The sequence below is a fragment of the Ostrea edulis genome, chromosome 7 (assembly GCF_947568905.1).
Source record: "Ostrea edulis chromosome 7, xbOstEdul1.1, whole genome shotgun sequence".
Lineage (NCBI taxonomy): Eukaryota > Metazoa > Mollusca > Bivalvia > Ostreida > Ostreidae > Ostrea > Ostrea edulis.
Window position 1 is genome coordinate 78,099,343 of NC_079170.1, and position 27,916 is coordinate 78,127,258.

General features: G+C 37.1%; 1 protein-coding gene and 1 long non-coding RNA gene across 3 annotated transcripts; one reads left to right on the top strand and one right to left on the bottom strand.

The window, feature by feature from the left end:
• The first annotated feature begins 23 nt into the window (after window positions 1-23).
• On the top strand, window positions 24-531 carry LOC130048546 (uncharacterized). The gene is made up of 2 exons (XR_008797332.1): window positions 24-257; window positions 301-531. It is a non-coding gene; the product is annotated as an uncharacterized LOC130048546 (long non-coding RNA).
• LOC125655164 (transient receptor potential cation channel subfamily M member 1-like) lies at window positions 179-27,916 on the bottom strand. 2 transcript variants are annotated; one of them, XM_048885336.2, is made up of 26 exons: window positions 27,529-27,898; window positions 25,391-25,470; window positions 21,953-22,112; window positions 20,953-21,169; window positions 20,717-20,844; window positions 20,290-20,458; window positions 19,881-20,049; window positions 19,633-19,756; window positions 17,373-17,442; window positions 16,647-16,747; window positions 16,344-16,478; window positions 15,680-15,733; window positions 15,471-15,602; window positions 14,633-14,806; window positions 14,245-14,342; window positions 13,526-13,754; window positions 10,976-11,149; window positions 9,695-9,793; window positions 8,959-9,135; window positions 7,402-7,530; window positions 6,859-7,107; window positions 6,582-6,756; window positions 5,762-5,888; window positions 5,290-5,480; window positions 3,197-3,329; window positions 179-709 (listed from the first exon to the last, which is right to left on the bottom strand). In XM_048885336.2, exons 1-26 carry the CDS (start codon window positions 27,679-27,681, stop codon window positions 502-504), a joined length of 3,855 nt encoding a protein of 1,284 aa, XP_048741293.2. In that variant the 5' UTR covers window positions 27,682-27,898; the 3' UTR covers window positions 179-501. The 2 variants fall into 2 exon arrangements, with proteins under 2 accessions (XP_048741293.2, XP_056001380.1); XM_056145405.1 differs by lacking the exons at window positions 179-709; window positions 3,197-3,329; window positions 5,290-5,480; window positions 5,762-5,888 and adding an exon at window positions 5,895-6,071 and having other exon boundaries at window positions 27,529-27,916.

Below are 27,916 nucleotides of genomic sequence, written 5' to 3' on the forward strand. Positions count from 1 at the left end.
ACCGTACTCAGGCATATGAAACAACTAAATTGTTTCAGGTTGAATTCCACGATATTGATTTCCCATCCAGTCACTGAACTGTTACCTAATTCAATGCAGATCATTAATTCTGAAATATTTGTTTTGTGTTTTTGAAAAAGCTGCACCTTGTGTAGAGATGTACCATATAATTCATACGTCCTCTAGATAAAGTTTATTTCACAGAATCAATTGTACATGTACCGTTTCTCTCCAATTCTTCAGCTATACAACGAAAGGTGAAGATAACGAACAGTGATCAATCTCATAACTATTATAAAGATGAAGATAACGAACAGTTATCAATCTCATAACAATAAATTACGTTACATGTACGTTATATCATATACATTGGACAACCAATGTAATAATCGCGTATTTAAGCTTTCAGAAACAAAAACAATAATTCATTTACTACATCGTTATGAACCTGCTTGCAAATCCTTCAAAACTCTCTATGTATATCATTAGATGTGGGTTTTCTCATTGTCTGGAATGATTCTTTCTGTTTTCAGTTTGCGCATATGCGTGAAAGTCTGGGAATATATCGCCCAGCAATGTCATCACTTCATTATTTTTGTAGAATATTTCTTCCAGTTTACTGATCTCGTGATCTGCTGTCTGTAGAGAGTGTCTGAGGGATTTCTCTTGTAAGGACACACCATCCAGCTGTGTCGATAGCTGGTCAACCCTGGACAAAGCAAACACAAATCCATCAGATGATTTCACAAATTCAGTAATTTTATGCAAACCACATGTATTGAGGTGGCGATAACTTCTATATTCTTACATCTACATTTAAGATCTAATGTTCAATCAAATCAAACTTCATTCCAAATTGTTTCTTTTCATAGCGCTGTGATGAGAAATACATAGGTCTATGATAACATTCATATATAATTACTGGTTAACTAAATTGTTATAAACGATCAGAGCTACAAGGAACAAGAAATGTTTGTAAAACATGAATGACCCTCATGGTGCAAAATTGAAAAGGGTTATACACATGCATCATTTGATTGATAGTAGTGCCAAACCATTTCAAAATTTGAGCAGACAATATCTTCCTATGTCCAGAGTGGATTGACCATATGACCTAAAACTCAATAGGGGTCATTTAATCCTTATGCTGTACCAGTGTACCAAGTTTGGTGTCAACCAAGCAAATGTCCTGTTTAACCCTTGACCTATGACCAGCTGACTTCAAAATCAATAGGGGTCATCTACTCCTTAAGATGTACCAAGTCTAATATCTGTCAAGCAAAGGCTCCCGATATTGAGCGGATAGTATATTCCTGTCCGTTTTGACTTTTGACAATGTGACCTCAAAATCAATAGAGGTCATCTTCTCCAGAAGGTGTACCAGTGTACCAAGTTTGATATCTGTCAAGGAAAGGGTTCTCAAGATTTTGAGCGGACAGAATATTCCTATGTCCTGTTTGACCTTTGACCCTCGACAATGTGACCTCGAAATCTATAGGGGGATGTTTTTGAAGATGTACCAAGATTGATGTCTGTCAATCAAAAGGTTCTCACGATATTGAGCGGACAGTCTTTTCTTATATCTAGAGTGGATTGACCTTTGACTTTCTGACCTGAAAATCGCTGCGGGTCCACTTCCAGTCATAATTAACCCACATTTGAAATATCGTTACAAGCAAGTGAATGGTTCTCGGGATATTGAGCGGACAACATGTGGTCTACCGACCGACATACCGACCGACCGAAAGGGGGAGGGGTGGATAATAAAACATTGAAGTTGAAGTGAAGAACAAAAGTGAGAAAAACAAGAGGGCCACATCGCTCACCTGAGTCACCTTGGCCCATATTTAAAGATTCTCCCTACTTATTCGCATGTAAAACTTCGATCCTTATTGTGGCCCCAACCTACCCCCGGTACCATGATCTTTGCAAACTTGATTCTGTACTATGTCAGGAAGCTTTTATGTAAACGTTTCTATCCCAGTAGTTCTTGAGAAGATTTTTTAAGATTTTCCATATATATTTGTATGTAATCCCATATTGTGGGCCCCACACTGAGGACCATGGTTTTAACAAACTTGACTCTGGACTATGTCAGGCAGTTTCCATGTAAATGTAAACTTGTCTGTCCCAGTGGTTCTTCAGAAGATATTTAAAGATTTTCCACATATATTTGTATGTAAAACCTTGATCCCATATTGTTGTCCCACCCTATGCCTGGGGGCCATAATTTTTAAGTAACTTGAATATGGACTACAACAGGAAGCTTTCATATAAATAAAAACTTTTCTGGCTGGGTGGTTCTTGAGATAATTTTTAAAAATCTTGCCTATATATTTCTATATAAAACTTTTATCCCCTATTGTGGCCTCATCCTACCCCCAGGGACAATGGTTTTAACAAACTTGAATTTGCTTTATACCAGGAAACTTTCAGGTAAATCTTCACTTTTATGGCCCAGTGGTTCTTGAGAAGAAGACTTTTTAAAGATCTTCCCTATATATTCGCATGTAAAAAATCTCATTCCAAATTGTGACCACACCCTACCCCTGGGGGTCATGATTTTACGAAACTTACATTTTCACCATGTAAAGAATCTTTTACGAAATTTTCAGCTTTTCTGGCTCGGTGGTTCTTGAGAAGAAGTTTCTTAAATGACCCCATCCTATTTTTTGCATTTTTGTGATATCTCCTCCCCTTTGAAGGGAGTATGGTCCTTTATTTGAACAAGCTTGAATCCTCTTTACCAAAGAATGATTTGTACCAAAATTGGTTGAAATCGGCCTAGTGGTACTGGAGAAGAAGTCGAAAGTATGAAAAGTTTACAGACAGACAACGGGTGATAAGAAAAGCTCACTTGAGCTTTCAGCTTAGGTGAGCTAAAATGATTCAAAATCATGCATGTATACATATCGATGTCTTATTTCTTACATAATTAATCTAATCCTGTTATTCTGAATTTAAAATTAGGCATACAAACAAAATGTTCTCGTATCATTCTATTTTTTATTGGAATCTTGAAATTAAGATACCGAAAATGAAATGTCTAGACTGTCTAGAAAAAGAATTTTTTTCGAGTTGTTGGATTTAGCCTGCACACTGAAATTGTTAAAAATACGTTATAATATATAGGTGTGCGTGTCAAATGACGAAATAGTCAAATGACTCTTGGGAATTGTATGAAACGAGGACTTACTTATCATAGATAACGGACACACGCTTGTTCGCGGAAGTCTGTACTTTGTGTTCCCTGCGTGTCAGATAATCCTCTAGACATTCTGTTTCAAAGTCGTGCAGTTTTTCCTTCTCATGCTCGGTCAAGAAGACTTCTATCCAAAAAGAAAACAATCAACATTTAAATTTCCTATTGATATGTAATCCCTATTAAATATATTGAAATTGAATATTAACGACAAACTCAACAACTTTACGATTTCAGCTTCTCCTACACCAACTTCCCATATTTATGGAACAATATTCCATTATCACCTGCATATGATGTTTACATCTTTCATTTGATTTGATAGGCATGAACATGTTCTGCAAACTATCAGTTTTCAAATCGAGGCAGGCTACTGACAAATAAGTCGATGCTACAGGAGTTTCAACAATCCCGTTTAAAGTCAGCATTTCGCAAATTCTGTGGTCGTTATAATGCTGTCTAGTTTGCCAATACGTCATTTAGATATATCAGCGACGTTTTGTCAATTCACTTTCATTCATAACCGATTATGTGTATTATATGAAGTTTTATTATCCTGAAGAATCTGAACGTTAAAAAACTATCACACATTATTTATTGACTTGTATCATGTATCTTTTTTATTTAAAACGTCAACAAATTCGTGACTTTCTCTGCAGAAAATTATGATAACTTTTCAATAGTTTTCGAGGGGTGAAATCAATGTTACCCTCAACTGCATACATTATTTTGTTTTACAATCAATGTCATACATCTATTAGATATAGGCCTATATGTTAACGAAAGCAAACCATTGGGGTTTGAGAAAGTTAAACAAGAGAAAGCTTTCAATTGTGACGTCACAGTAGAATGACGCAAAACATAATGTCAAACGTAAACATTTCGTAACGTATTTCAAGACAGAAATGTAAACATCAAGTGAAATGCAAAATTGCATTAGAATGGAAATATTTTTCTTCTCGGTTGTTACATATATTTGTGACCGTTAATGTTGACGCTGAAGTTTCTGATTAATGTTTTCAATTATTTTTAATAGAGCTTGCTCACTTGTGTCATCAGAAGTTATCTTCTAAAGGGAGACACCACAGTTGTCACCCTGCGCGTGAGGGAGACAACACGTATTTTCTCCCTCCACGTGACCAGACCCCGACCAATGAAATTGACTGTATTATTCTGAAGGATAATAATAACAGTGAACTAACAAACCAAATTCAGACAAACAGGATGGCACCAGCTCCTACGCAATATTCAATTATCACCTTCGTATCACGTTTATGTCTCTCAACTTCAAGAACATGTTCTGAGTATGATCAATTTTTCATTCGAAAATATGTTGATGTTACAAGGGTTTCAACAATCTTTTTTCAAGTCCGCATTACACGTATTTTTGGTCGTTATGAAGATCTAACTTGTAAATACGTCTCATTCGATCCAATACTGTCTATCGTATTTCACGTCAAATATTAGTCTGTTTTCATATCCTGATTTTGATTACATATTATTATGTTTATCGGTGGGTGTGAACATGAGATGCTTTCTCCTACCTCTGATGTTTCCAGGGGTTCATTTCGATACTCTCAATTATTTGCATTATTTATGGAATTTGTGAGATCGATCTCTGTTAAGTTTCATTCTGGTTATTACTTAGCGCAATATAAAGTGGGAGAGCGTGACCATCAATCAGTAGTCGATACTGTTCTGAATTTCCTAAATTGTGCCACAACTATTTCTTGCATATTTATATAATTTGTAAGCTACACTTTCTGCTCTGTGACATTTCAGTGCATTTATAAATAACATATAAGCTCTTATCTAACAGTATAGGAACACAGAATTATATGGTATGTCACCATGCATCCGGACCAGTTAGGGTTTGTACTAGCATGTGCAAACACCTGCGAATAACATCATATTAAAACGTTTTCTCCCGGCGAGATGATGTATTTTTATATTGATTTTTTAATGTTTTCATAAAGAGTGTTATGAACATTTGGTTAAATGAGGTAAAATTGTTCTCTCGTCAAATAAAATATATCTGAAGAACCCAACAAGAGACAAGATACGTAGAAAATACAAAAGCTTCTTACTTAGTCCATTGTCACACAAGTTTTCCTTCCCCTGACATTTCCAGACGAGGCACTTGATGCCTTGGTATATGAGGCTGAACACGGTGAGTGGTGGCGGTAACAGTGAACACAGTTTGTACTTAAGGATTAACGTGTATCTCTGGTACTTCCACACCTCCCGAACACGAGGAATGAACTTTATACACGTAGCACTGAAAAGGTCAAGAAATGCGAGCTTTATTTTCTAGACTTTGTGGTTGACATGTTAAAAATGTCCAAATTCATTCGTGTAAATCAATTTAAAAATAGCAAATATCTTTTCACAGTAAAACAGTTGGAGAAAAACGACAGCATAGTGATCAATAGCTGACAAGATGATAAGAATAATTCTTTCTGACTGTACATAAAAAAGCAAATCGCACTGGGGCAAAAAGAATTACACTAATAATCTAAAACAGAAGAAATTTAATCATCCATTGGCAAGAGTACTCACTTGAACCTTGCTATGAGAAGATTGACGAGGAGGACGAAGCTAACCAACAGAAAGAGGAACATAGCGAGAGGTGCTACCCAGGAGGCGTAGGTACATCCTCCAGGATGGTTATCAGTGTCAAAGCAGGCTGTAAAAATAATACAATACCCAGGAGATGTTATTGTTATGGTTATCAGTGTCAAAGCAGGCTGTAAAAATAATACAATACCCAGGAGATGTTATTGTTATGGTTATCAGTGTCAAAGCAGGCTGTAAATATAATACAATACCCAGGAGATGTTATTGTTATGGTTATCAGTGTCAAAGCAGGCTGTAAATATAATACAATACCCAGGAGATGTAAGGTCAGTTATTAGAATGGTTATCAGGGTCACAACAGGCTATAAAAATAATACATTGATATACAGGATACCCAGGAAAATTAAGGTCAGTTATAGAATGGTTATCAGTGTCAAAGCAGTCTGTACAAATAATACATAGATATACAGGATACCCAGGAAATGTAAGGTCAGTTATTAGAATGGTTATCAGAGTCAGTATAAGATGTAATTAAAGGACATGCCCGTATCCACATGCGGAAAATACCAATAGGCTTAAGACACGTCTAACAAAGACCACAATCGTAGTATTTGCATATAACTAGCAGCCAATGCAATTCTCTTAACGAGTCAGAAACATAAAGTGTGCGTGTTACAAAAGAGTGGATATTTCATTGATTTGCAATATCATAATTCACTAGGAATATTTCCTGCTAAGCGATAATGCAATATGTTGTGTTGGGGTACTTTGTTCATGTTAACATATTAGATAGAATCATTACTGTCAATTTCTTCTTTGAAAATTTCGCCGTAGATCATCCAGTATGGGTAAAAGAAGACGGATCGAACCATGAACCACGACCACTCCTCGTTCTGAAAGTGCACCGCTTGCCTGACGACTCCAAAACATGCTACCACAATGAACATGATGATTGAGAAGTATGACATGTGTTTTAGCTGAAATGGAAGCATAATATTAAAGTGAAGTAATTTGATAAGCATAATATTCACCATTATATATGGTTGAAAAATTTACATTTTTTCCTCGAAATCACTTACCAATTTCCCAATAATCTTTGAATAGGCTCCGAGGGCTTGATTTACAGACAGAATTCCCAGAATTCGTATGTTGAAGAAGACAATGTTCATGGCATACACGATACGTGAAGCTCTGAGAGTGGGAGGGTAAAATCTGAGGACTACGCCGATAGAGAACCACGCGATGGCCGCTACATCCCACAGGTTCCAGTAGAAACTAGCAAAGACGCGAAGTTTCATTTTCAGAGGACCACGGACTAACGTAAGAAGCTGAAAAAATCAAAACTTTAGATTAGATTATGCTCCTTTTCATCATAATCCTTGTAAGATTGAGGGGTGATAATTGCCGTGTGTTTTATTTACATCTATTCTGATATACAATATCTATAAATAATGGAGATGATTTTACTTACAGTACGTGTAAAGTAGATAGCTAAACATTTTAACTTTAGATAACATAGACGTACAATCATCTGCAAAATGATGCAAATTCAGCACTTCACAGCTATGTAAATATTTTTTTTCAAAACCTGAAAAACTGGGTATCACTGAAATCCTACTCACCTCTCTACATTTTTCGGCAGAGAAGGACAGAATATAGACCATGACAAAGAGTTCAGGCCATGCGGGGCTCGGTAAAGTTTTCCCCAGAATGGTGTAGGAGTAAGCCACCAGGAACATGATGTAAGTAATCTATAACACAAAAAAGGCGAAGATAACGAACAGTGATCAATCTCGTAACTCTTGTAAGTAATTTATAACAAAAAGGAAAGGCGAGAATAACGAACAGTGGTCAATCTAAAAAAAATCCTATAAAGGTGAAGATAACGAACAGTGATCAATCTCATAATTCCTATAAGTAATTTATAGCAAAATGAAAGGCAAAGATAACGAACAGTGGTCAATCTCAAAAATCCTATAAAGGCGAAGATAACGAACAGTGGTCAATCTCATAACTCCTGTAATGAAAGGTGAAGATAACGAACAGTAATCATAACTCCTGTAAGCAATCTAAAACAAAATGAAAGGTGAAGATAACGAACAGTAATCATAACTCCTGTGATGAAAGGTGAAGATAACGAACAGTGATCAATCTCACAAATCCTGCAGGGAATATAAAACAGATGGTTAGACAAACAGGGACCCCTGCATATACCAGATGTGGGATCAGGTGCCTAAGAGGAGTAGATATTCGACCTAATGACAGGTTGTACATGTATTTGCAATCAAGATCTTTATAACGAACATATTCTCACCAGATGCATATATGGGGGAAATCCAGTTGTATTGAAGAGCTTTATAAAGAAAGACTATATTGTTACAGGCTTTGTCAGCTGGAGACAGTACATATTCCTCCTGTAACCTAACGCGAGATGTTTACATTCCTCATATATACTCTGTATTCATTCTAACAAGGTGTCAATTTAAGTAAGTCATAACGAAATGCGCCAAAAATAGCTATATATCTGTAGCAAAAATATCATACATGGCTAATAATATACTTAATGTAAATCTTGTATCACACATTACGCGTCACAATATTGGTTTTGCAACAATTTGTAGATCTGAGAATAAGGAAATTTTACGGGGTTAACGCATCATTTCAAAAAGAATCTTAAGAACCACATATTGGTAGAGGGAATAGATAAAGTCATAGTGCCTGATGCCTAATGTCGATCACAGAAGACCGTGCGGCCGAAGTTCAATGTGTTTGTGCATGAAAGGTGAAGATAACAAACAGTGACCAATCTCATAACTCCTATAAGCAATACAAAGTAGATAGTTGGGCAAACACGGACCCCTGCATAAAGCTTCCAAACAGAAATAACATACGCCATATATTCAATATTGTAAACATTTTTAATATTTTCAGGCTATGAAATTAATATACAATATAATTGTACAATGCATTAGTGTATTCTATTGTCTGCCACTTAAATTCTTTATAGTAAGTCGCAATTTGCCGGAAAGAAATGAATTAAAACTTCTGAAGTGTCCATTCATTCATATTGTGCCATTTTACATACAATGGGGGGAATCGTTAACACGTGTCAATCCCCCGTTTCGAATAGTTTTGTTGTAACAAGTATGGTAATATATCATTGATCTATCAATACTTACCAGATAAAACCAGAACTTGGTTATGGGAGCGGTGTAAAACTTGTGAATCATTTTCCTCAGATTAACAGGCGTCCTCCGACAGTGAAACATGTGACACTCTCTGTTTTTGGTCGCCATTTTCTGCAATGTCCTTAGCTCCTGGCGACTTATCTTTCGCTGGTTGTCAAAATGCATGCTCTTTAAAAGAATGAACATTTACATACTAAACTCCACTCTCATTATATACATAGTGGTAAATTTGTAAACAGTTAGTCATGAGACACAAAGTTATCATTACCAGATCCGACTTCAACCAAATCTTACAGAGAAACAATGCTGCAAATTCCTAATTATATACGATATGGACCCATTACGAAATAAAGTTTTCGCTTTTATTTTGTATAGCTGATATACATGCAAAAACTCTTGATCAACAGAGTGCTCGTGAATTTAAGTGCTCGCGATTTGACGCGTACGAGACATTTCGCGATATTAAGTACTCGCGTAAAATAAGGAATATACAGTAGTAAATATATATATAGCGACATCCACTATAAGTAAACGTATTTCTTTACTTGGGTTTACTTAAATTATCTTTACTCAGAACACGAGCTTTAGTTGATAACTTTAAAGAACGACAGCTAGAGATATACTGTTCATGTACGAGATCTACATCACTGTGGATCTTTATTATACTTTTTAAAACAATTTTGGTACTACCTTTCCATGACTCGTGCACGAAGACTATTTTACTTACCGCTGATCTGATCATTGGAGGCTTTCTGTTAGTTTTCAAAGCATCACTTAACTTCGGTAGAGAGTTTGACGTTGGGAGAGTCGGTTGTGCGGATGGTGCCTTTAAAACAATACACAACATCCCCACTAAGACATTCATTTCATTTGCTTTTCTTCACATGTGACAATACACATAAGGTAAGAATATTTCATCTGATGATTATTTGTAAAAATTGAAATATAATGGTAATAATTCCAATGTTATTTATTACAGTTGTTTTGATTGGACAAAAATAAAGCTGAACGATAGTTTACACATCAATAAATCCGAAAACGCGATGAATTCATACGTGACTGAAAACAAATAACGTAGTGCGTGGAAACTATTCATTTTTTTAAAATTCCTAATACAGTGAATAAATTGGAATTATAAGAATCAAACACTATTCGCACTTTTATTCAGTTTGTGAGTAAAATGTCCAGAGTTTATGCATCGATAAATTCTTCAAAAAGAATATTTAATCCTAGATAAGATTTTTAAAAAAGTACTAAAATAAGTTTGATACTTGTAGAGTATTAAATCTCCGTCAAAACGATAAGACTTATTTTCTAATCCCTGGCGTATGAAAGAATGGGAGTTCCTTGCAATACGAAACTTTCGATATACGGATCCACTCTGACTTTTATCGCGCGTTGAACGTAATTATAGCGCATATGTCACTTCCGGATTACAGTAACAACTATGAAAACAAGCATGGAAGACTTCAATTGCAATCAAGATCCTGCATTAAAATGTTATCTTTCCAAGAAGGGAATCACCACAACCATTTACAGGAAAACGCATTTGATTAAATTATGTAAGTTGGCAAGGGAAATAAATCCCGAAGATGTAGAAATAAAAGACGATTATGCCGACATGGATAAGAAACGGATAACTTCCATCTGCTTTACACGCAGGTACTCAGCACCGATAGTGACTTGGAACGTCAGCATTCTTCCTCTTTTTAAGAATGTGCATAGCCTTTTACGAATCGTCTGCTAGCGGAACACCATCTTCAAATTTGTTTCGATGTCAACTTTGCCTTACAAATGGTTACTGATAATTTACTACTAACGGTCCACAGTGTATAAATGTCAATTCTAATAGGTCGTTCCAGCACAGCCCGAAAGTGCCATATTCCGACAGTAACGCTCATAACATAGACGGGGGGACTTTTGTGAAAACGATTACCATTGGTTTTCTTTTCCTATGAAGAATTTAATTTGAAATGGAGAAATATTTCTTTTGATGAGATTGATTTACCTGCTGAATGCTATCATCGTCTATATCATTATCATTATCATCGTTGTCATCGCTGTCATCTTCTATTGTATCTTCCAGATGTTCTTCTGCCGTTTGAGGCATGTGCTTCAATTCTTTCTTTGATTTGTAATCCAGTACGGTAAGAAACGGTGGAAATAGAATACCAGCAATGACCTGAAAATGGTGTAGAATAAGAGTTTAGAACGTTTAAACATGTTTTTTCACACCGTTTACATCATTCAGTTTTAAAATAAGATATGTAATATCATAATATATCTATCATAATGAAAGGTGAAGATAATGATAATCAATATCATAACTCCTATAAAGAAAACAAAAATAGAGAGTTGGGCAAACACGGACCCCTGGATATACCAGGGGTGGGATCAAGTGCATATAGGGTAAGCATCGCCTGTCGACCAGTAGTACCCGCCATGAGGCCTATATCCTGATCAGGTAAACGGAGCTATCCATAGTCAAAATTAATCTGCCAAGAACGACCTAATAATCTATATGAAACATTAACCGATGATAGGTTGTATTGGCAAACTAGATCGTTATAACGACCATATAATATGTGAAAGGTTTACTTTAAACGAGACTGTTGAAACCTCTGCACCATCAACTTTTTTGTCAGTAGCCTGCCTCAATTTAAAAGCTCTTGCGTATCGAATCAGTTAAGAGATATAAACATCATATGCAGGTGATGGTGGAATATTGTTACATAAATTTGGGAACTTTACCATGGAGAGGCTGAAATCATTCCATTTATCATAATGTCGATTTGTTAGTTTGCTATTTAAATCTATTTTCAATAGAATATCAAGGTATGAAACAAAAGTGGACGACTCTGTGGTGTCTTTTATTTCGAATTCACTGGGATATATCGAATCGACATATGAATGAAAATGATTATTGTTATTGATTGATTGATTGTATCTTTTTTAACATCCCTCTCGAAAACTTTTCACTCATATAGAGACGCCACCAATACCGTTGAAGAGTTTCAAATTTAGGTACATCCTCGGTGCTTAAAGTAATTGAGCAGTGAGGGTTCTTTAGCGAGCCACACCTATTGTGTCACGGGACATCCGTTTATAAGGTCATATCAGAGGACCCGTGGCATTCACACCTGATACCGAACGTTTGGCGATGGAAATATTACATCCTGTTTTAAAGACTTAGGTCTGTTGCGGCCGGTGTTCGCACTCCGACCTTCCGCATGCGGGGCGAACGCTCCAACCTCTTGACCACCGCAGCGGTTTTGTTAATAAATAATACGTCGTCGATATATCTAAATGCCGTATTGAAGGCCACAGCAAGATATTGTTTCTTCTCACGTAGAAGTGTTTGAATAAATTCGGCTTCATAAGAATATAAAAACAGGCCTGGTAACAATTGAGCACAATTCGTGTACATGGAAATTCCAACAGACTGTTGAAGACCTGGTTACCAAAGACTAGAAAGATATTGTCAATAAGGAACTCCAATATATTTTTTTTACTTCAATGCAGAGTACTTGTTTATCAAAATACTTTTTGGATGACTGATCACTAGATATGCTTATTTCCGTTTTCCATGTTCGTTGAAGAAGCAACTGTCATTGATTCATCGTGAGGAATGGTCGTGTAAATTGTTGAAAAGTCATACGTTTTTATGTTGTTGATTTGAGAAAAGTTTTGCGATTTCAAATTTACTAAAAGTTCTATATACTGATTTACACAACATCCGGAATACGTTGTGGCACAGTATGTTTGAAGCTTCTCCTTCACAGCTGTTGATATTTTTGTGATGAGCAAAGATAGGGGCTTTGTGCTCTATCCAGCAATGTATCTATGTTTGTAAGGGGTTTTGTAAAGTTTAGAAATTTATCCTTCTGTGTTTAGTAAACCGGAAGTGATGAAGGAATAAGAATAATGCTATGTAAAATGATGATCTATGTAAAGAAAGCTACATGTTATTCATTTTCTCAGTGTAATTTCGAGCAGACTTTCTTTCAGAGGATAGGTTGCAGCGTGTGAGTATAGCTCAGGTGCGAATCCAGGCTGCCAAAAACATGATACGTTACTCAACCTTAATAAAAAGAAAGATGTGGGTATATCCTACGAGAGCTTTAAACCCAAGGTCCCATATCACAATAGTTGTGTGTACAATATAAAATCATGACTGCTAAATGGCTCAGAGCGTCTAGCATAGGTCTGTAGCACTTCCCTTACAGCTTATGGCTATCTACCTGAGTGAGAGACTCTCTGATAGACGGATCCGGGTTAGAATAGGTCCTAAGTATTCTTTGCTTTTCGTAAGAGGCAACTAAATGAGGCGCTCTTTAGGATGAGACCGTATAAACCGAAGCACCGTGTCACAGCAGGTGTGGTATGATAAAGAATCATTCCTGCCGAAAGGCCGTAAGCGCCGAGCATATACCTAAATTTTGCAGTCCTTCATCGGCAATGGTGACGTCTTTATATGAGTGAAATATTCTCGAGAGGTACGTTAAACAAGATACAATCAATTAATCTCTAACAGACGTCGAGCTCTTGAAACAACCACCTTAATTCCGCTGTTTTTCCTAGTCTGTAGTCCTCCCATCCAGATATCGTTGATTAGGTTCTGACAGCAATTGTGCGCCACAAAATCATAGTGCATAATGTCCACGGCTACAGTAAGACAAGTGGTGTTCGAAAAGTTCTTCAGGTCGTCCGTCAGAAGCTGCTGGGTGTAGTCTACGTCGACCAGGTAGCAGTGCTTTAGAAACTCTAGTGCTAGCTTCATGAATTCGCTGTAAATATGAAAGTTTATCGGTGATGAGGATTTTTTTTCTGAGTTTACTTTCTTTTGTCCAAAGATCCATTAATCACGTGACCATTCTAATTCACACTTCCCAGCCATTTGTGTTGGCGGATCTTCTATATCTACACGAATTTCTGTTCCCAGACAAGTAAGATAAGGAACATAAGCCGTATCACAGTTTGACTTTCAGAGATCAGGCCTGGATTTCTCGAAATGAACTTAATGTCGAAACGTGGACTTAAGTCAGAGATTTTGCTCAAATTTTGACTGCTCAAATAAAAGAAAACTCAAACTGAAGTTAGATTTTTTCGAGAAATCCAAGCCAGGACATGTGGCATGTTTCCCCTATGTTGCATACCTTGAAAGCAAAGCTGCTTTTAATCATTTATACATTGCAGTGGTGTATGTTTTACTCAATACTAACTGTCTTCTTTAACTGGTCATATTGCACTTCCGTTGAAAAGAACACATTCTCTTACCTCGAATTCTCCATAAGCTTATCCGACACATCGGTTTTCATCACGTTGTTATCTGCCTCGTGTGCCATAGCTTTATATAGTTTAGAGGCAACTAAAGCCTGCAGATAAATTCACATATCTGACTGTTAACTGGGTGTTGTTTTCATTTTTTTTTAAATTAAATCAATCCAAACATGATAAAATACTGTGTGATCATTCGAAATCGTCAATATCTATAGATTACATAATTATTTTGTCGCAAAATGTCTTAAAAGAATTTGCATTATCAAATCAAATTGATATATCGTAATAGCAACGCTACACTTCTAGAAATTTGAGGACAGGATTCGTCTTATTCATTGCTTTTACAATTGTCCATTATGTCGATTGTCCATGTCTGATAACATACCTTAGCCATGGCTTCCTCTCCCTGTTGCCACATGAACAGCGCCATCTTTTGTCTGTTCATTAGCACTGCCCATAACATGAGATCGTGATACGGATAGCGAAACAGGTCAGCGTCAATCATGTCGCCTCGTGAGTACGATTCCATTATCAAGCCTCTTCTACTTCCGCTCGAACTCTGGAAAATACGAACAGTAATTATCGCTAAAATGATTAAAAATACAACCATATCTGTTCGGCTGACAGGGGATGCTTACTCCTCCTAGGCACCTGATCCCACCTCTAGTATGTCCAGGGGTAAGTGTTTGCCCAACTCTCTATTTTGTATTGCTTATAGGAGTAATAAGACTGATCACTCTTCGTTATCTTCACATTCATAGGAGTTATGAGATTGATCACTGTTCGTTATTTTCGCCTTTCCTTATAGGAGTTATGAGATTGATCATTGTTCGTTATTTACACCTTTATAAGAGTTATGAGATTAATCACTGTTCGTTATCTTATAGGAGTTATAAGATTAATCACTGTTCGTTATCTTCGCCTTTCCTTATAGGAGTTATGATATTGATCATTGTTCGTTATTTACACCTTTATAAGAGTTATGAGATTGATCACTGTTCGTTATTTACACCTTTATAAGAGTTATGAGATTGATCACTGTTCGTTATCTTCTCCTTTCCTTATAGGAGTTATGAGATTGATAAACTGTTCTTTATTTACACCTTTATAGGAGTTATGAGATTGATCACTGTTAATTATCTTCTCTTTTCCTTATAGGAGTTACGAGATTAATCACTGTTGGTTATGTTAAGCTTTTTATTAAAGAAAACCATAATACTTACCACTCTCTTGAGAGCGAGGTATTTTTGTCGGAACTCCTTCTTAGAATAACTTGACATGAACGCTCCGCCCATTAGGTTGTCCATCACCAGCCCAACATCTAGAAGCGTGTATCGGTAGTTTGGATATATATTCTGAAAGGAACGCAACTGTAAATGCGGGTAAAAATTCTTGTTTGTATTAGATTCTTATGTTAAAGAATTGACCTTACCTTTCGTAAACCCTTCATGAAATAACGGACTGGGTCAAACTTGCACTGGGTCTGCTGTAATTAAAATTGATATGCTAAAAACATACAAAACAAGCAAGTTAACCATTGCGAAATCTCACAACTTAATGATTTATCTTAAAATAGGTAGATCGCATGGCTTGTGAGAGTACAAATTCTTAAGTCTGCGAAGGACTTTTCAATTCAAATTTGCGAAACAGCACACTACCCTCAACTCCTATGTATAAATCGACATACTTCTCTCGCATAAACTTCTCTGTTTAGTATAAATAAGCATACTGCACAGTAAACTCAACAGCCATGTAACTGTGAATTCGTTCCTAGCATTAATTCCACAGTGTAAATCGTTATAGGGTGCTAATGTAAAATCAGCGGCGTAAATCTACATACCTGCCTCACGCGAACCTAACGTGAACCCCTCTTCGTAAATATGAAGATCTCCGGAATGTTAGGGTAGTGTAAATTTTACAACCTACCTAACGTAAACTCCAAAGTGTAAATATGAACATTTTCCTAACGAAAACTGGGTAGCGTAAATTTTATACCTAACGTAAACTCCACAGTGTAAACATGCATACTTTGATAACTACACAGTGTAAACATGCACACTTTGATAACGTAAACTACACAGTGTAGAAGGACTTACAATATTGTATAGCTCTTCGAGTCTGTTGACTGTCAGAAAGGAATGCATGCAGACACCATTCTCCAGCAAAAGTTTAACAAAATCTACTTTGTCGTTGATTAACGCTTCCATCAGGACTGGGATTAAGGATTCTTCCTAACAAGAATACGAAGACAACATTAAACTCGACCGCCATACAAACGCAGTCAAATATCGGGTAATAAATAGGTTCAAAATCCAAACGAAATATATTATCATGTCTTTTATCCCAATTAAAGGATAAGCAATTTAACAAATTGCAACTTTTGTCAACAATATGCATACCGTTCTAGCTTTATCTCCATCTAAGATGTAATCCTGGGCAATGTCAACTCTGTCCCACATTAGAGCAAGGCGCAGTTGCTCAGAAACACTACTGCAGGTTCCTAAATTATAATCACCATAATTTGTTTATTTTGTTAACTTGTAATTGTTTTATAACGTTAATTATCTGTAACCCTTAACTATCGTTTATTACCATGTGTACGTGGAACAATCCTCAACTCACATTTAATTAAAGTATACTAAGATAAGTCACGGTAACCTAGTAGTTAAGGCAAACCGGAAGTTACAGGGTTCAATATCTGATCCTGACAGCCCTGATAAACCCCAAAAAATTCAATATAGATAGCAACTGCGCATCAGTTAAGTACCCGTAATTTGGCATTCAAAATGAAAGTCACGTCGTTTGGCATTCAAAATAAAAGTCACGTCATTTGGCGTTAGAAAAGAGTCACGCGTCTTTTGGATGTGATTTGAAAAACCTCGAATGGACTTGATCGCCATGCTTCTTGGCTCTTCACACACAATGACTTTCCTTTATAAAGGACGTGAAACAACACACGTACAAAAAACGAATACAAGGACATGTTTGTCCCTTTATCATCCTTTTCGCTCTGTCACATTCAAATACGAATTAATCCGGTACTATTTTGCCACATTGACATGAAATGCTATTAGTCAAATCGATTTTGTTATCTATTACAAAAATTTCCCAGAATTAAATCCTACCTTTCAGCAAAGCAATCAAAATGGTGAGATCTAATTCTTGGCTTTCATCATCAAGATTTACAATGGTGATCTACAAAAATGAAAAGAAAGAGTTCTACTATATGTTGTCAGGATGATTGTTAACCGTATTATTGGGTTGATCCACTATACTGCGGTGGCGGTTGTTAACCTCTTTGGGAGTTGATTACACTATATTGCGGTGGCGGTTGTTAAACTTTTCGGGAGTTGGTTACACTATATTGCAGTGGCGGTTGATAACTTTTTTGGGAGTTGACACACAATACTGCGGTGGCGATGTTAACCCTTGTTTGGGAGTTGACCACATTATACTGGAGGGGCTGTTGGTAACTTTTTTTGGGAGTTGACCACACTACATTGCAGTGGCGGTTGTTAACTTTTGGAGCAGTTGACACCCTATACTGTAGGGGTTCTTGGTTACTTTTTGGGAGTTAACCACAATATATTGTAGTGGCAGTTGTTAACCTTTTTGGGAGTTGATTACACTATGCTGCGGTGTATGCTGTTAACCTTTTTGGGAAGTTGACCACACTATATTGCAGTGGCGGTTGTTAACTTTTTGGGGGAGTTGACCACACAATACAGCGGTGGCAGTTGTTAACCCATATTTGGGAGTTGATTGCACTATACTGCAGGGGCGGTTGGTAACCTTTTGGGGGAGTTGACCACACTATATTGCAGTGGCGGTTGTTAACCTTTTTTGGGAGTTGACACCCTATACTGCAGTGGCGATGTTAACCTTTTTTGGGGAGTTGACACACTATACCGTGGTTGTTAACCCTTTTATGAGAGTTGACCATACTATACTGTGGTGGCGGTTGTTAACCTTTTTTGGTGAGTTGACCATATTATATTGCAGTGGTGGTTGTTTTTTTGGTTTTTTTTTTGGTTTTTTTTTTATAATTTTTTTATTTACAAAATTTTCACTTCATACATACACTGTTGCATACATGTGGGAGATAGGTTACATGGATATTTTCACAACATATTAAATCCATTTTAAAATACGAACTCAATAATATTAACTCTAATACTGTCTACATTTCATATTTACCTTATTTCTTTATGTAAGTATATGCATGATGTAAACATCTTTTTCAGGCAGTGGCGGTTGTTAACCCTTGTTTAGGAGTTGACCACACAATACTGCGGTGGCGGTTGTTAACCTTTTTGGGAGTTGACCACATTACGCTGCGGTGGCGGTTGTTAACCTTTTTGGGGAGTTGACCAAACTATACTGGGTGGTGGTTGTTAACCTTTTTATGAGTTCACAACACTATATTGCAGTGGCGGTTGTTAACCTTTTTAGGGAGTTGACCATACTATACAGCGATGGCGGTTGTTAACCTTTTTGGGAGCTGACCACACTATACTGCGGTGGCGGTTGTTAACCTTTTTTGGGAGTTGACCACATTATACTGCGGTGGCGGTTTTAACAGCTTATGGGAGTTGACACACTATATTGTGGTGGCAGTTGTTAACCTTTTTGGGGAGTTGACCATACTCTGCTGCGGTGGCGGTTGTTAACCTTTTTGGGAGTTGACCACACTATACTGCGGTGGCGGTTGTTAACCTTTTTGGGAGTTGACCACACTATATTGCTGTGGCGGTTGTTAACCTTTGGGGAGTTGACCACACTGTACTGCAAGTAGTTCTTGTTAGCCCTTTTTTCTTTGATCACACGAACTGTGAGTAATGTTTGCTAACCCTGTTCTTCGGTAGACAACAATGATTTGCAAGTGGCAGCTGTTAACATTTATTTTGGAATGACTACACACTTCTTATTGGTCCAACTTACCCATGAAGTATCCTGACTTCCTACCGCTATAAATGTCGTTAGTTTTAAAAAGAAGACTCTATTCTCCACCGAAAGACAGAGATAGACAGCAAGACAAAAACACAGACAGAGGGAAGGACGATCAGACAGATGGACAGACAAATGGACAGACATCCAGACAGATGGGCAGTCAGACGGACAGACATAAAGACAGATGGACAGACATAGACATACAGACAGATGGACAGACATAGCCAGACATACAGACCGAAGGGCAGACAGACATACAGACAAATGGGCAGACATACAGACCGAAGGGCAGACAGACATACAGACAAATGGGCAGACATACAGACAGATGGGCAGACGCATAGACATTTACTGTAACTGTGATAAGAACAGTTATCGTTGGTCCCTATGTTGAATGTTACATTATTCAGTACACTGTATAAAACGTGGACGTACCTGATTTCGTCTCTGTACACACATGAGTATTTCGAGGTAGATCTCTTTGGCTTGCTGCTCAGTGCATGTGAACGTGTCCTGAATCGTGTCCATCAGAACAAGCTGTTGATTCTCAGAAAGTTTCCTGTAGATAGATGGATGGTACATATTCATGAGGGCTTAGGCTCTGATATTCTTCATTCAGACTTACACAAGTGAATAAAATCTTTATATTAGATATTTGGTCGTTGTAAAAATTGAACACATACCCATCTTTCATCATGTTTCGATATGCAAATGAGATTAGGTCCGCTGCACGCCCACTTTCGGCACAAACAATCACAGGAACTGGGGGTGTGTCTGTGACGTATTCTAACACCGCCCTAATTGTATTCAATCCGCCCTCCAAAACCACACATACCAAGGGAACGTTGATTCCTGCAGTGTAGAGTTTACTAATTCATTTCGCTTACGTGATACAAACATTGAAAATATATCATCGACTAATGTCTTAATTTTTATAACCAATCAGTATTTTAAACGCACCTGCAGTCCTTTCCAAGATCCCTACATCGAATGCTGCGTTAAGTTTACCTTTACAGATTTGATAATGAAATTCACGGATGAAATAAAAATGTCAAGGGTCATTGACATATTTACTGAAAATTGCCTCATTACCTCTTGTTATTTTTTGTTGATGAAAGTATCGCTCAATCCTTCTACGAAAGATAACCTCCGCTCCGAATTCTCCAACCGTCCCGTTATCTGCTAACAGGAAGTAGGAATGTCTGCTGTCAAGTGGTAAATGGCCATAGGATTCAGTCACGTGATGGTATTGACAAGTTTTCTGGAAAACGAAAATGGGGAGGTGGTAGCAATTTTCATTTTTAAAATGTATATACCAATAAACCAACCATTAATAACGTGTTGATGACGTCCGCGAGTGTGTACGGGTCGCAAACATATTGTGATGAACCAGAAAGAGAGAGAGTAGATTATCTTAGGATATAAAAAAGCATTATCCGGAATATTGAATTATCTTGATCAGGTTTGTCGTCGGCGAATTAAATGTCCTTTACAGTATCTGCATCATCGAAATACATACGTTTCTTCCCACGAGCTGTTCTTTGTTTGCCACAACGCCCCAAGGCGCAAACCCAAAGGTGACCAATTTCCTTTTGGACTGCTTGGATCGTCTTTCACCAATAGCAGCTCCAACATGCCTCGTAAAACCTGAATTGGAGGGAAAATCAGATCGTCTGCATCATAATTTACGAATGAAGTATGTTTAAAAGTATTAAACGAGGCAAAATAACGCCGCTTCTTGGTGTTTTGCAATACCTGCCCGAATGCCATTGGTCATTAGCCACGCGCCAGTTGTTTTGGCAAACTTGGCCACCCCCTTCCGGAAGTTGCGTTTTAATTTTGGTGGAAGATCAAAACTGGCGATCCCTCCGTGTACAGAGATGATTATTTTTGGTAGCTCCAGTCCCCAGTGTTTCTGTACCAGCTGTGAGACACTCTCCGCTTTCGTGTCAATCGTCGCCATCCGAACGTACTGTGATAGTTTAAAATCGTCATGCAATAAAAGTTATTTTCATTTCTCACATATTATTATCTTAGAGGTATCCTAAAATTCAATATGGCTATAAAAGAAATATCCAGCTTTACACAAAGGACCAAAATTCAATTCAAGACTACATGTATATCTCTAAATGAATAAACTTTGCCAAGAAACTACGACACGCTTGCTTCAGGGATACTGCTTGCACATTTAATAAGATGAGCTGAAGTCCTTAAAACTATAATTTAATTGATTAGTAATTATCGTGGAATTAATTAGAACTCTACTTTCGTTTTCTATATATCAAAACACAGAGCGAAGTGGTAGAATCTAAGTCAATGTGATTTTTTGGAATGACAACTTAAAATAATACGATGTGAAATAAATCCATAAATAGTGAGTGCGCTTATCGGTTTTGACCTTACAGAAAGAAAATAATTGTTGATAATTTTTTGATAAGTAAAATATATCTGTTTGTTTCTTCAATCCGTAATTTACGTCTTGAATCAGCCGTATAAAAATTTTCAAACTGAGAGATAGAGAGAGTAAAATGGACACGTTTTGGCGGATCTAAATCAGTGTGATGCAATAGTATTTATTTGTCCGAGCTTGTACAGGTGTTCATCCTGTGCTACATACCCACAGTATACTGATAGGACCATTTGAAAGCGCCTATAAGTGAATTTAAAAGAATGCATGTTCCATGATCATTCTCACTCTTCGTTATGTTATATAGGGTTTCCTGTGACTGGAATTAGCAGAATTAGCCAATCATACTTGAGCTTTCATTGGGTGTCCTGTATCCTGGAATTCTATGGATCCAAAAGCATCAGTCGGCGCTTGTGCCGTGTGTAGTCCGGGCAACCAGCGCTCGCTAGAGGGTGTTTCCTCCGTAGTGTACTCTTCATGACAGAGAGCGGATCGACCACAACAGCACCTGTAATGATAACATCAATAACGTCAAGAATGTTTGTTTGTTTGTTTGTCTCTTTGTTTGTTTTATGTCCCTTCGAGAATTTATTTTTACTGATACATGTATTGAAACGTCACCATCTGTAGGTGATATGTGAGAAATGTAGATGATATATGTATTTTTGAATGATTGTAAAATAAAAGTTCCTTGGGTTTATCCCTTCATTTTTTTTTTCTTCATCGTTCGATCAAGAATGGCATTGCATACGTATTTTTCAAAAGCCAAAAGTGAAACATTAATTGCAACGCTGAACAAAATGATTGTTGAAGTAGCGATCATGTCATAAGGCATTTCGTTGAAAATGTCAACTTTTGGACATTTGAAAATGCAAGTTTATCCAGTTTCATGAGATATCATATACGATGTCACGGTAACCAAACATGGCATCAAGTTGTATGAATCTTGCTTAACGTCCCTCTAGAGAATTTTTGAATCATATGGAGACCGGTGATGGGCTTTAAATTTAGACCTATGCTCGGCGCCTAAGGCCATTGAGAAGTGGGGTTTTGTTAGCGTGCAACACGAGACGTCCGTTTTAAGGTCACCTTCGAGGACCATTGAAATTCACACCTGATGCCGAGTGTTTGGCGATGGAACTGTCACTACCTGTTTTAACAACTTAGGTCTGTCGTGGCCGGGATTTGAACCCCGAACTTCCGCATGCAGGGCGAACACTACGTTTAGACCACCGCGGCGGTCATCATGGCAACATGAGTACCGCAAATGGTACAACATACACCCGTTTAACCTTCAGTGCAATATCTGTATCTATGATGGGGAAAAATCCAGAAAACTATTTGACCTACTTTTAGCCCTAAAGTTGGTCACTATGCACAAATTAAGTTGAAATGTGAACTGATTATGTATTTCTCTAAGAGGAAGGTTCTGACAAAATTTCAGGGCAATACTTATATTCATAACAACCTTGACATTTGACCTTAAGAAACAACAGGCATCCTCCACTTGGCATAAGGTGTATGTGTAACAAGATTGAAGGTCCTAACCTTAACGGTGCGGTCTGTATCCTGCCTACAAGGTTTTCCTACTAAGTAATACTACGACCTTGACCTTTGATCTTGAAGAACAAAAGGCGCCCTCCACTTGGCATTAGGAGTATGTGTTCCATGTTTAACGATCTTAGTCCTAATAGTTCTGTTTGTATTCTGCCTACAAGGTTTTCCTATCAAGTGATACTACAACCTTGACCTCTGACTTTGAAAAACAATAGACATTTTCCTCTCATCATGGGGATTGAATGTACCAAGTTGTGAGATCCTAGCTCCAATAGTTTGGTATACATTCTGCCTAAAAGATTTCCTATTAACTGATACTATGACCTTGCCCTTTCATCTCTGACTTGAAAAACAATAGACATATTCCTCTTATTCTGATTATAAGATGTACCAAGTTGTAAGATCCTAGCTTCAATAGTTCAATATGTATTCTGTCTACAAGGTTTTCCTATTAACTGATACTATGGCCTTGACCTTTGACCTCTGAACTTGAAAAACAATAGTCATCTTCATCTCATCAAGGTGATCAAATAAACCAAGTTGTACGGTCCTGAAGCTTACGGTTCAGTTTGCATTTTGCCTACAAGGTCGAGACGGGCGGACAGACGGACGACGGTATAACATAGCGTTTTGATACTTAAAGTCAAATGACTGAAGCAACTGTGACCATTAAGACGTTCAATTTTTCAAAAAATCTTGTAATTTGGAAATTGCTGTATTAGATCCTGTTCAATTGATTGTTGATATAATTATGCACACATAAATATTTATATTCATAATGTTCTGAGATGTGACAGTCAGTCTTTTCCGATGTTGAATTTTTACGATGAGAGATGTCTGGGTTTTCTACGATTTCACATAACCTTTTATTTTCTGAACGCAGGGTCATCAGAACGTTTTATTACGTATATTTTGTGCAGTTTTCATGCATATCTCTCAATATATATGTACAAATAGGCTTGTGATAATCGTGTATCTCCATCATTATGGCTTTTCTGTAAATATATACAAGTCTGTGTGTTGCTAAGTAACGGAAGCAGATTACCTTTGCAATATTTGTTTGGACTAAAATTAGACTGGACTGGACTAGAACTAGACTGGACTGGACTAGACTAGAACTAGACTGGACTGGACTAGAACTAGACTGGACTGGACTAGAACTAGACTGGACTGGACTAGCGGAACATTATGGGTCATGTAAAAACCATTGTGTTGGTCATACAGTACTTTCATAAGTGAAAATGTTGGTGCTTTTATCGAAAAATAAAATAATCAAAACAGCATGAATTATTGACAAAGCGTTAATAATAGTAATTGTTTAGAAGTGAAATATATAGTTTCCTACAGGTGTTCACACTGGTTTATACTGTTAACATCGCTATTTATGAGCTTAAATGATCAGACTCTATCGTAATGACTTGTTTAGCTAGTTTAATGTAATAAAGCATGACTGGGATTATGCTGAACTTAATTTAACAGATTGTTATGGGTTTGGGCTAGCACCTATAACTAGTAATGTGAGGCCCCCGGGTTCGATTTCTAGCACCTAAAACTAGTAATGTGAGGGCCCCGGGTTCGATTTCTACCACCTATAACTAGTAATGTGAGGGCCCCGGGTTCGATTTCTAGTCCAGTCATAGATTTACTCTTTCCTTGTCGCATTTGATGGCAAAATAATTTGGGTTGTGTGTCTTCGAGGGTGAAGACAATTTAAGGAGGGAGGAATGTAGTGGTTTGGGTTATACGGACCGTGGATATCAACCTGGATAACTCAGTGGTTATAGAGCACCTGACTTGTAATGCAAGGTCCCGGGTCTGATTCGGGTTAAAGTTGGGTTGTTTTGGGGGGTTTTTTTAGGTTGTTTTTTTTATTGGTTTTTGTACACATAACAAAGTACATGAATACAACAAGTCATATATAATTATCATTATGTGCATGGAGAGAGAGAGAGAGAGAGAGAGAGAGAGAGAGAGACATGTTTTAAGTAAATATTAAGTAAACTTGTACACTTGTATGTGTCGTGTATATATGTACCTAACATGCATATATAGTTATAGGTAGAGAGACTAAAATACTTACTATCGTCTACTATGATTCTGAATTATTTTTTTTTTAGTTTATTTGGTGAACCGTTTCGTGTTTTATTACTTCCCTTGATGTATGTGTGACTGGCCCTCATCGTGATTTCTGCACATGTGGCCCTCAACATTGTGACGAGGATACCTTACCTCCCAGGGTTATTGGGGTCAGCTATGAACTGTATGCACTCTCTTTTGTGAAACGTCTCCTCTATCCAAGATGTCTCCGTCTGAGGAAAAATACAAAATTCTTAAAATAATTGTTCAAGCCCAATTTATTCCTGTATTCGTCTCCTTCTTATGTAACGTAGTTTTCTCCTCTACGTGACGTGTATAATTGTTAACAATTATTGTCAAATACAAATGACAAGTCGTCTTGTTTTACTGCGACAGACGGCGGTTTAACTACGCCCTCAGGCCTCGGTGTAATCAACTGCACTTTTACCACGGTAGTTTGTATCATGGACACCTTCGTGAAATTGTAATCGTCGTAGACTGTGCAGTGCGCATTTTCAATTACAGTGTAACTTGGCGAAGGTCCATTCTCTGTAGTCCGGAATGTTACATAATCTGAATTACTGTACATACTTTTAAAAACCCAATCATCCATTAAGTAAAAGAACGACCTAAGAATTGGTATGAAAAACATCAGCCCCAGTGACAACTTGTATTTACAAGTGTAATCTATGGATTCCTGGGGCCTCTAGTTCGATGAAATATTAGATATAATCCAACGACGCTCTTCGATTTTATCCTAAACAGCAAAAAAGCAACGATATAACCTATTTTAAAATTTCCGACACTCATGATAACGAAGTAGAATATGTACGAATTCCACAATGCAGGATATACTGCTTTTAGCTACGGAATACTCCGTTCACCAGATCAAGATATAGGGCTCATGGCGGGTGTGACCGGTCGACAGGGGATGCTCAGTCTCTTAGGTACCTGATCCCACCTCTGGTATATCCAGGGGTCCGTGTCTGCCCTTTTATTAATTTTGTATTCTTTATAGGAGTTATGGCATTGCTCAATGTTAGTTATCTTCACTACAATAGTTCATTCGCAATCTGACGTTCTACCACTGACCTAAAGTGCTAACTCAGTACCTCATGTTATAAAGCTCGAATAGAATCACCAATGTCATTAGTTACACAGAATTATTTATTCTCTGACTTAACTGTGGTATCATTAACAATTTTTTGTACTTGATTTTTTTCAATTATCTAGAATTTTTTTTGGAACACTTGAAAAAGCAGTGCCTTTACCGGGGAATAAAGAAATTTTATTATCGACAAACTTATGCATCGCACATTGCAGGAATAAAAAAAAATCATCCAAATCTTGATGATACTCATGAATGTACATTTTGTAGAATGAACTAATTACGGAAATGTATTCTATTTTCTAATTTTAATTAGATACAGTTGTAAAACTGCGGTGACTTGTGATGTTCTTAATTAAAGAAAAACCTCCCGATACCTTTCGGTAATAAACTGTCAACTATGTTCATTTCCAGCGTCGTTAGCGAAATTTCTGGGCCCTTATCGCACACATATATTTCTTCCTGTCACACTTGGCTGGCAGGTGTATTTTTTCACCTGTCTGGTTAACCATATATGATGCTTTTTCTTTATTTTTTCTTTATAAATCCCAAGGACTATTTTCTTGCACTTGTCTTTCGAGAAGAAATATCATAACATTGTCTTCTTAGAAAATCCACTGTGAAATTTCATTTGCATGCACATGCACTGAATGTAAATCAGCCACGAGGTTAAAACATGAACAGTCATCTGCGTCATATTCACTCCAAGAACTAAACGGAAAAATAGTTCTCGTTCAAATTGAAAGGTATTGTAAAATATTGTACGGGTTTCGAAAAATCAATTTAAAGAAACAATTCAGACATGGATATGTTTGTAATTTACTGAAAAAACTCAGTGATTAATATATTTCTTATTCATTCATTTTTTTTTTTTCATTTTTTGTTGTTGATGTTATTAAAAGCAGAATATGATATCATAAGAGTTATATACATTGTCATATTGAACGTTGCGCAGGTCGTAATATACAACCACGAACATAATTTATTTTCAATAATTATGATTATACATGTATATGATTCATATTTCATTTTTTTGATTTATTTAATTATTTTCATTTGAAAACATGGCAGAAAACTTCGATACGATATATGATTCTTGTTCACACTGGGATTTTTGCTGAATAAGATGTACTGTGTCGCAAAATACGGTCATAATTCCATCAAATTAATGTCAGTACTCTACCTTTTCATCGGGTACAACTCTTTGTCGAAGATTCTTTAATCCATCCAAGAGAGTAGAAAAACTATAGGTGCTCGGTGAGGGAGCAATGGAGCCCCGGGCGCCAGCGCGCGGTTCTACACTCACACTCGGGCTCAAGTCTTTCATAGGGAGCATTTCACAAGATAAATCCCGGTAGATTTCCCTTCTTTTTTTAAAAAAAAAACAACAACCTTATTCCTCGGTGATACGTACTGTATTTTCCATATTAATCCATTGAAGTTCTGACTGTGTACTGTTTAACGTTTCCAATTTTAGACACTTGACAGGTACATACTGCAGTCCCTGTCAGCCGTGTTGTACAAGGGGTTCTTTATGTGTGTAGGAAACGAAACCGTCCGCGGTGAGAGCA